This window comes from Polistes dominula, unplaced genomic scaffold (assembly GCF_049000335.1).
Source record: "Polistes dominula isolate Pdom_NZ unplaced genomic scaffold, Pdom_raw_medaka contig_168, whole genome shotgun sequence".
In the NCBI taxonomy this organism is placed as follows: Eukaryota; Metazoa; Arthropoda; class Insecta; order Hymenoptera; family Vespidae; genus Polistes; species Polistes dominula.
In genome coordinates, this window is record NW_028301024.1 from 1,399,313 (window position 1) to 1,410,443 (window position 11,131).

The 11,131-nt window shown below is 34.9% G+C and overlaps 1 protein-coding gene across 12 annotated transcripts; it reads right to left on the bottom strand.

Annotated features, from left to right (window-relative positions):
- Positions 1-251: 251 nt before the first annotated feature.
- simj (transcriptional repressor p66-beta simjang) lies at positions 252-10,980 on the bottom strand. 12 transcript variants are annotated; one of them, XM_015321368.2, is made up of 9 exons: positions 10,032-10,980; positions 7,127-7,195; positions 6,658-6,953; positions 6,339-6,564; positions 5,977-6,256; positions 5,669-5,734; positions 4,933-5,366; positions 3,542-3,846; positions 252-3,447 (listed from the first exon to the last, which is right to left on the bottom strand). In XM_015321368.2, exons 2-9 carry the CDS (start codon positions 7,174-7,176, stop codon positions 3,191-3,193), a joined length of 1,914 nt encoding a protein of 637 aa, XP_015176854.1. In that variant the 5' UTR covers positions 7,177-7,195; positions 10,032-10,980; the 3' UTR covers positions 252-3,190. The 12 variants fall into 12 exon arrangements, with proteins under 12 accessions (XP_015176854.1, XP_015176519.1, XP_015176433.1 ...); XM_015321033.2 differs by having other exon boundaries at positions 6,658-6,956; XM_015320947.2 differs by lacking the exon at positions 10,032-10,980 and adding an exon at positions 8,165-9,768.
- Between the last annotated feature and the right edge of the window lie 151 nt (positions 10,981-11,131).

The following is an 11,131-nucleotide window of genomic DNA, read 5'->3' on the forward strand; positions in this document are numbered from 1 at the left end:
TTGATTTAACAAGAATTTGTTCGATTGAATTTGGTTTGGTGTTTTATGTCTTCACTCAATTTTTCTCTTTCTTTTTTTTTTTTTTTGATAATCACAAACACAAAAATATTAACATTGTAAGTACATTAAAATTCACTTTTATCCGAAATTTTTGTATAGATACTAATCAACGAGTATATGTATTTATTTGTGCGTGTGTTATGTAAATATATGCATACATACAGTATAAATGAATATTAATTACTCTTAGGTACAATCATTGACAAGCTTTATTCGTGTTATTTTCAGACTATTCAGTAATCCGTAATAACTAATTATATAAGTTTATGGGGGCAGAGTCCTTCATCTGCATTTTATACGCCTACATTTCCATTAAGGCCGAAATACAAATTTGGACTGGACAATTGTTTTAATTTTCCTACGACGTGTCGATTTTTTTCAAAAGATTTCGTACGTTCATCATATCGTAACGCAATCTCGATATTGGGCCGAGTAATAGTAATAGTAATTGTAGTAGTAATAGAATAGTAATAGTAGTAATAGTAGTAGTAGTAGTAGTAGTAGTAGTAGTAGTAGTAGTAGTAGTAGTAGTAGTAGTAGTAGTAGTAGTAGTAGTAGTAATAGTAGTAGTAGTTTAGCTTCCGAGAGCTTTTACACAACCTGATTTCTTTTAAATTTTTTGTTCAATTTTATTTATAAGTCTGCATCCCCCTCCTCTTACTCTTCCCCTTTCTCCCATGAAGCTTTCGATTGTATAGCGCTTTTTTGAAGAATACCTTAACATTCTAATCCTGCGATACCGTTCGTTTGTTTTGGCCGCCATCGAATGCTGCACAACCCAATGCAATTGGCATGTGTTAACGTTGCACACTATCTCGTTATCGTATTTTTAGTTTTTTGTTCTTATATTTTGTATTTGTTGTTATGATTATCATATTTATCAAAAGCAAATATCTCTCTTGGCTTTCTAGTGTATTACTTCCTAATAACACTACATAGAACCGAAAATTCAGACTAGACAAAAAAGGAAAAAGAAACAGTCAAAAAAAAGTATAGTGAAATGATCAATATCGAATAAGACCCTCAATTATGATTGAACAATTGTAGAACGTTACGTACTTAATATCATTAAATTCTTTTCAATCACATTAAAATTACTCTATTTTTTAAGGATCACACATTTCAATAAAAACATATTTATCATTAAATAACAACGCTCTCACAAGGAAGAGGAGAACGCGAAAACGAAACGGTTAGTTAATTGACCATTGTTGAATAAGACTTTAGAACCTCTTTTAATAAACTAATGAAAAAAATAACGAAATAATTAATTTACAAAATAATTAATAGTAATCTACAATAAATGCATTAAATTACAAGTACATTTTTGACTGCATGTATATGTAAATTAAAAATCGTGTTCTCCTATTCTCCTCTCTTTGCATGACACTGATTTGAAATAATCATGTTTGATGATAGAAAGGTGGCAGCAGTAGTATCACTGGCGACAGTGCAGGTGACGACATATTCTTTCAATTCTCTTACACAAAAAACACAGATGTTGATCTATTATGCGATCGTAGACTTATTATGGTGTACATGTATATCAGTACGAGCTCAAAACCTATCACGTAATACAAAGAGAGATGATTATGCTATTTTAGTTTATTAACTTGTATGTATCATAATACCGAGAAATATCAAGACTACAGTATAGTACTATTTATTTATTGATTCAGAAATGTATGACCAAGATTTGTTAGCCAGAGTCATAGAAATTAGGCTATTAGCGAAGGTGATAATAATTAATAGTATTGCTCGGGATGAGTGCCAGAGGGTTTAACTGTTATATGTGCAAACTTGTTTTTTTTTCTTTTTTTCCTTTTTTTTTATAGAGGACTAAAAATCCAGACCCTTTTTTTCTTTTATCTCGCACCTTAACACTTCGAAAAATTGCGATTATGCACACGTCTTGTTGATGACTTTAATATTTTTATATGAATTGTGGCACATCAAAACAATCATAATGTGAAAATTTGACTCTTTGTCGGTATGCTCCTTTCTTCCAAATTCATTAATCATAGTTTATGAATAAAAAAATTTTACCGAGTCACAATGTATCGTCTTGATGTACCTTCTTGATGAAGAAAAACTTTTTAGCCGATTTGCCATACATGGAAATTCTTATTAGATTTGTGCGTGAATGACATTTCTGTCATTCTATTAAAAACATATCGATGCACATACTCTGCCACATATTGGCAAAAAAAAATTTTTCTTATCGCTCACATATTCGCTTATTATTCTTTCACACACATTTCCTTGAAAAGATTATTATTTATAACTATAATTCATACACTCTCTCTTTCTTTCTATATCTGTTTCTCACACATGCAATGTATTCGCCTTAAAAATACTCACGATTAAAGAAAATAAAGAGATATACACATAGTACAGGTACCCCCTGCCACTGGTTAATAATTTATTCAATCCAGTGGCAAAGATAGGCTTAATTATAAGAGCCTAAAATGATTCTTAGCTTCAATTTCAATTTACTGCAACGCAATCATTTTTCACTTTTGTAACTCAGATTATTCATTTTCAATAATCGATGCATCGATATTATTATATACCACTTATTACCGTCTCTTAGTGCCTTAACAAGTGTTCATTTGTTTTCTTATTTTCACTTTATTCAGATATTACATACGTGTGATTAACATTACGTATTAATTACGTCTTTATCCGTTTTTTTGGTAAAATATCCAATATCGATGCAGAGTAATATCAAAAGGAGACACTTCTTGTAATATTAAAATTAAAACATAATGCTGCTTTTCAATTAATCTTTAAGATATCATTGTCGATACTTATTAATTTTGAAACAAATCGAACAATATTAGAATTGTTCGTTAATAAAAAACAAAACGTTAATTCGTTACTTGAAGAATCACGTAATCATTTACATATTTCTTGGATTATATCTTATACTTCCTTATCATTTAATGAGCGATATACCAAAAACATATTGATATATCACAATATTCCCAATCACAACAACGTGATATTAGTGACATATCGTATCTCTCTCAATAACCATGAACCTTTTCCTCGTTCTTTAATTACTTCGTTACTCCGTTTATTATAATTATTTACTTGGATTTATTGTTCTTTCCTTAAATGCGTTCGGTTACGTTTTCCAATTATGTGGATGAGCTCTTGGTGGAGCTTGGTTGCCCTGTGCTTGTGATGCTTGCGATGGAATCATATCAAGCAGGTACTGACGTTGAAGATCTGCTGCTTGCCGTTGCAACTCTGCAAGACCTTTACCTCCAGTTGCCTGTGCCATTGCTAACTGATATGGATATAAAATAGAAGTAAACGGGGGCATCATGTGGGCAGGAAGAGGCTGATGTGGTATGCTTGTCACTGGAGTCTTTGCAAGTTCTAAGAAATAGAGCAATTTGTAAGAAAAATTAATTATAAAGAGATAAATATTTAAATGATATTTTTATAGATGTTTGCAGTTAAATTTATTTACCTCTTAATAATTGTTGTTGTAAAGCAGCTGCAGTAGCCGCATGATGAGGACTAAATTTTCCACTTTCAGCCAGTTTAACTAACGGATGTTCTTGCAGCTTAGGTGCAGGTGGTGTTGGTGTAAGCGTAGGTGCTGGTGGCACCTGAGGAGGAGGAGCAGGAGGTGTCGCTATTCTCCTGGTAGGAGTTGCCGCTTTTGGAACTGATTTAGGAGCTGGTGGATCTGGACTTGGACATGCTGCTTGAGCAAGCCTTTGTTCAATTTCTTGCTCTTGTTGTAGAGCTTTCACAAAAGCGGTCTTTAATCTGTAAAGAACATTATAGAACATATAGATTGACCATATATAAGTCCATGTAGTTTTTTTTTAATACATAAATGGCAAATGTATGGATCATTAGCCACGACTACGCATACTGCAGCGAGCTGTAATGGTATGTAAACAGCAATTTGTTTATTAATTTCATTTATTTTTTATACAAAATATTAAATTAAAAGTATATAACAATTATTTTTTGAAGATTATTTAAAAAATATAGATAAAATAGTTTGAAAATTATGAATATTAAAAATGACTTAAGATAAATAAACCAAACGTAAAATAGAGCAATAATAATGAATTTTAATATTTTTTTACCGTGTGGTATCGTTTAAAGCATGCCAATTTATGTAATTCTACATTATACAATATTCGCAAATATAAAAAAAAAGCGTTGCTAAGGTTAACATGAGAGATATCCCTGGTCGGTCGGCTAAATATTTTATATACATGGATTTTTAACCAATTAACTGTGGCGCTCCGTTTTGAAAGTGTGCACCGCTGTGTGTTGTGAACACCGACCGATGACAAGTCGAGATTAAAATTGCTCATTTTGAAGATAAAATGAACTAAAAATAAAAAAAAAATACTAATTTATAAATCTTAAATTTTTTCTGACTCATCTTGAAATTTGAAAATATGTTTAGTTTTTCACAAAAATTACAATTTAAATAGCAAATGATCACTACTTTTTACGCATGACTAGTATACTCGTCATGAGATGAATTTATAGCAGTACCTCATATATATATATAGTACTATTATATATCTCAAAAGTCTTTGTTTTCTCATGATATATATATATATATATATATATATATATATATATGTTTATTTATATATATGTACAAAATATATTTATAGTAATTATTCAGATTTTATAAGTTTCATAGTAATAAATGTAATGCTGTTAACATTCATGTGTTTAAGACATATCTAAATGTTTCACTAAACTGCTTACATGAATCGAGGTGCGAGCTACTGTTTTCACCGACTTCATGTGTTAAATCGTAGTAAAAGGAGTTAATTTTAAAAAAATGTTACAAGTATTGATAAGCATAAGAAATATACTCACCGATTTGTATGTTCTGCTTTGAGAGCTTTCTTAACATTGGATGTCACGCAATGTTCACAGATAACTCTAGGATCTCGACCTGCTGGAGGTCGTTGGAACGTGGCATGTTGTCCACGTGGACCTTCTTTCTTCCCACTACCTACTGGTTTTTCCCACTTCCAAACAGGCGTAAAATCTGTTTTACACTGTGTACATTCAAATGGCTCAGGAGGGGGTGGTATAGCAGGTTCTTTCGTAATAAAATCGACCACATGCTCCAAGCCAACAAGATAAATAAACTCTGTATTCGATGGATTTGGTACAAAATGCATTTCCGGTGGTGGAGGTTTTGGCGGTGGTATTTGCAAAAGAGTTTTCTCTAGTTGTTTTCTTAAAGCCAACTTAGCAGCAGCCTGCCGCTGCGCCGGTGTTTGATTATCTTCTCTCGATCTATCCTATATATTCATAACACATTATTAGTTCTAAACATAATGAAAAAAATCCAATAGCAATCATATTTTATTGTAATAATATATTAATGATGCAATATCATAGAATTATACGTAGCTATAGATTTCAGGCTGATATATAAAAGCTTTTGTTAAAAACATTATAGAATGAAAATGAAGATCAATAAAGCAGAGAAAGAGAACACACATACAGAATAAGAGCAGAAAGGAGGACAGGTAGAAATTGTATAAGAATTGCAAAAAGTCAATCTGATCATACAGCGAGTATAGTCAGACAATGGATATACCTGTTCCGAAATTACGGGCGTATTTAAAGATGCTGTGGTTTTATTTTCTTGAGATCCAACAAGTAGCTTTGAATTTACAATAATTTTATTGTTATTTATAAGATATGAAAGTATCATTTATATTTATCTAATTAAAGATGCATATTACAAACTATTGGCAACTTTCTAATTGTTCAATTTTTTTATGTTTTAAAAAACTTGGTAAAATATTCACATTATATAAAATATAAGAATTGCCATTAGTTTTAAATTACAATGTCAATAGAAAAAATCTTCTTGTAATTAATTATCATAATCATTGTACTTACTTGATGTGCTGGAGTAGGGGTAGGATCTTTTGTAGAACGTTCAGTCCTATCAGCTGGAGCATGATAAGTTGGGACACTTGGCGTTGCACTAGGTGGTCTACCTCGAGGATGTGGTGGTTGAGGTATTACCATGTTAGGAGGCATTCCAGTACTTGAAGTAGAACTTCGTCCAGTTGTAGGTGGTAACAGCATTCCAGGTGGTGGTGCATGGAGACTACTACTTCTACTTGGTGCTGGTTGTCCTCTAAGCAACGGTGGTGGTGCTTTCCCTGTTCTATGTCTGTAATCCATTGTTATCCCAATTTAACATGGCAATATATAAAACTATATTCTTGGAAGAAAACATTGCAGTAGAGTTTTACCCATGAGGCGTTGGTTGTACTGTCACTGGTGGTGGCAACTTGCTGGGAACTTTGGGAACTGCTGCTATATTTTCTTTTAATTGTTGAGACTGTCTCAACTTTTTTAGCAGAACCAATTTCATCTCTTCTGATCGTAATTCTTCCTTCAACTTTCTTAATGTCCTTTCACGTTCAGCCAATTCGTCTGAAGACAGTTCTTTGATTGGAAGTAATGGTGGCATTTCAACTGTGTTTAAAGAAATATTATTTGTAATTTTATTTATTAAAAGAATATTCAATAACATTGTAAACCTATTTGATATATAAAATAACATATAACCTTCATCGCTATCTGATGAACCATTTCCATTTAAAAATCCATTTATTCTAGGTTCATCAGGACTCTCCGCATAACTTCTTTCAATTCTTGGTCTAAGATTACGTCGAGTCCTCCTATCATCTCCTGTTTTTGGACCCAATATACCTCTTGCTGCATTTTGAATATTACGTGCTTCTAGCACATTGCTTTCCAAAGGATTAGAATTAGGATTTGCAGCAAAATGAATTCCAAGGTCCAAAGGTACACCTACATCACCTGAATTTGCATTTACTGATGGGGAATTTCTCCTGCCACTGCTACTAAAATAAAAATAATAGTTTATCAAAAATCTAACATGTTTATCTATACAGCTGTATTCTATTCTAATTATGCTTCTACAACAAAAATATCAACAAAGGAATCTTATCATCAATGACTAATATTCCTTAGTTAACAATAAATATATAAGTTTTAATGGAAGTTTGTTTACCTTACACTAAGATCTACTACAGCATCACCATCTAACTCCATGGTTTCCATTCCTTTAAGCACAGTGAATCTACAAAAAGCATATTTATTAATAATAGTGGCGCATGCGCAAATTAACAATATTATAGCTTAAACTAACATTTTCATAGAATGATAAGAAACAATTGGTGAGTAATTACGTAAATTAAGTGATATACGTAATGTTCCAATATACTATTGATGTTCATGGTTATCCGAACAATTATAAGAAAAATGAGTATAATTACCCAGCAACACTGCAATAATCTCATATGTGTACGGTAAGAGAACGAATTTTTAATAGTTTTTCGTTATTTAGAAACAGCAATCTCTAAATATACAAACATCGTACGTGAAGAGATAACACAGAAGGTTCATATGATTTTATAGTAGACAAAAATATTTTGATAAAAACGAAGAAGAAGAGTAATATGACTAAATTGAAATGTAGAAAGCAAAGTAAACCGCTAAGCTAGCACATAAGAGAAGGAAAGAGAGATGTGTATTCACAAATGTAGAATTCTAACCTAACTTTCGTAGTTTTCTCGTTATCGAAGAACTAAGCGACAATTTACATGATGTCACACGACGCGATTCCTTCAAAGAAGATATCGATACACGACGACGTGTCGTCCAGGGTTTTGTTCGACAAAGTAGACAAACGCGCGCGCGCACATCATGCAGCTTTCTCTCTTTTTCTTGTACAGTTTAGATTTGTTCTTTCCTCGCGTGTATATACCTTACGAATGGCGATCGAGAAGAATCGAATTCGATGCTTCGAAAGCGTCGTCTCTGCACAATGGCAGCTCTAAGCGTAGCTGTATAAGATCATGGAAGGGGAGGGGGTTGCCTCCACCACCACCACCACCACCTCCACCTCCACCTCCACCTCTTCCTTCTCCTTCTCATCATAGTACCCAGAAGGGAGAGAGGTACGCTCGCACATTAATTATTTCTCCTCCCACCCCGTCTAAACACACACTGTCTACCCCGTCGCCACAAACGAGACTCGGCTACTCACCTACACACGCGCGTGCCCGCCGCCGACATCCTACAGTGGTGGTGGCACCGGAATCGCACTGGAAAGCAATATATTTGTCTCTGTCTGTTTGTCTCTCTTCGCCAACCCCTCTGTTTTCAATCCCTTCCACTCTCTACCCCTCGCCACAACACCTTCCACTCTCAACCCTTCTCCTCTGCCACCTCATATTCATCGTAATGCACTACTACTTCTCCAACTCTGACTCCCACTCTCTTCTCTGCAGATTTTCCCGAATTTCGTCTCAGTACCTTTCCCTTGCCTGCTCGCCCTTGCCTACCCCTTCCCTACCAATTCTCGGATGCCCTTCTGCCCTACGGGAAATCGATTTTTCGCCTGGGCCTTCCCACTGCTAGCTTGCAAGAGCAGCAACGAGATGTGGACGAGCGCGTAGAGAAGAGAAGTGCAACGGTTTTCCAACGAATTTGCTATCCGTTCACGCATCTCTCTCTCTTCCCCCCTACCACCATCATCTCTCTCCCTCCCCTCTACCTTACTACTCTCACGATTTACCTCGCTTTTCGTCACGACCTCTGTTCGCGACATCTATTTCTCCGCTTCCTCCTTTCTTTGGAGCACGAGGTGCGCACATAGAAACGAATGTCATACTTGCGAGTTGAGGAATGGCCCAACGATTAAACTATTGTCATTAGCATTCGGCGTTCTTGTCATCTTTACTATTGTCACTGTCATCATAATTTGCATTGTTTACACAGCTTTTATGTCAACGACACGAAAAAAGCTAGTTTCTCTTCTATTCTAGATTTCCCGCTTCTTAGGCTTAGGCATCACGTGACTTTTGTCCAAAACTGTAATATGCTTCTCAATTCGCTGAGAAAGACTCATATCTCTATCTATCTATCTATTTCTATCTCTCTCTCTCTTCTCCTTTCCGTCTTTTAACCATACTTAATGGAATAGACACTATTAAAACTTAATAACAACTTAAGAAAATGACAACTATTTTTTCCTCAATTTCTGAAACTAAGCTCACCACTTTGAATGATAATTTAATGTTTTCGAAGAAATTTAATTTGGAATGAGTCAAAATTTTAAGTAACGAGTAAATGTCTCCTTAACTGGTCTTCAATAATTTCTCACCTTATTTAGAGAAAAAAAATTGATATTTCAATTGGTATTGATTTTGAAAGCGAAAGTTTGGAAATTATGAAAATTTGGGTAAAGAAGGAGATATATTGAAGATCATAAGAAAATATGCACAGAAGAAAATTGGAGAGCTTGTTCAGTGATATCGATGCGGAGTATCGGACATTTTACGATCGTACGTCGACCGCTGTTGCGTGAGAGAATAGCGAGGGAAGGGGAAAGAAACTCCAAAGAGTCCGACCATTCAAGGACGATCCTAAACAGCATTAAAGAAGTTTGATCGCATTTTTCGATCTTCCTCTACGAGAAAGAAAAGAAAAATCTTATATACATAAGAGAGGGGAGAAAGAGGAATAAGAGGGAGAAAGAAAGAGAGAAAGAGAGGAGCATTGTAACGCGTGGCTCTTGACCACGAGATCGGCCTTGCGCGTTTGGTAACTTAAAACAATCGTTGAATCTACTCCATTTTCAAGAGTAACGCTGCTCGCCATCTCGATTGTTTCGTATGTCATGCATATATATATATATAACGAGAGTTTGGCAGGACCACTTTATTTTAATGTTGGTAATAGTAGTAGTGTTAAACAATAATAATATAGTAAGAATAATACCAAAAATATATATATATATATATATATAAAATTTGTTCGATCGATCCCATTGACTCCGAAATGTAATGCCAAATGGTATTTAATTCTAATAGAGAAGAATAATAATTAATAATAATAGCAATATGACGTACCTGAAAATCCGTTAGGCTAAGTGCTCAGTAATCCTTAGAATACGTATACATACACAGAGAAATAAACCAAGCGAGTATGTATGTAAATCGATTACAGAAGATGCAAGGGAACAGGTAAACGTATGTAAAAAAAAAGAGCCGGCTAATCGGTTGAATGTTTTTAGTCTAACTTCTTCTAATTCTTTTCCATCTTCTTCTTGCATTAAACGATGCTACACCATCAATATCACATTATGATCGGGGTACACGCTCGTTTTTATGACACAATGTCGATAGAATAATTCACAATCATGTTCATATACAATAGCTTACACGTTGCACGGGCATACATAACATGCTCGTCGTATACGTTCTCTCTCTCTCTCTCTCTTTCCCTCTCCTGTACAAGTCGGTCCACAAAGTAGAAGAAACACAGATGCACAAGCGTCCATGAATAGATCAGTCAACTTCGTTTTTTAGTTACACAAGAAAAAAAAATGTAATACACAAGACACAGTTCATTATCCAGTAATTGTCGTCGGGATCGTAGAATTTCCGCGCGTGAATTTCTTATGTGCATGCTCGCGCATCGCCAGGTCGTTCATCGCGTCGCGCCGCGCGACGCGCCTAACTGCTAAAACCGAGAGAGAGGATCGACATACCGACAGGCTGATGGACGAATTGTTCGACGAATGAACAGATGGACAAACAGACGGAAGAATGGACTACGATGCCAGAGCAGCGCCACGCTGCCGTGGCCGGTTTATGTGTTCTCTTACGCGCGCTTCTTCCGACGAATGAAAAAGGATAGATAAATAGGTGGAAAGAGGACAAGAGAAAGGGAATAGTAAAAGAGCAAGCGAGGAAACACGAAAATATGAATGTCTTTTTTCTATCACAACACGAAATTGTAAGCACGAAGGGAATCCACACCAAACGATTTTTTGTCCTTTGTCGAAATTACGCAAAACTATTTCCTTTGTCCACTTTTCTCTTTTTCTCTTACTTTCATATTTTCTTTTTTTTTCCTCGCTCGTTTGCTCACTCGCTTATGCTTCCCCTGCGGAAAAATTAACCAGAGTGATTCAATATGGCGTCCTTGTCCGCCGTGATGTCTTCCC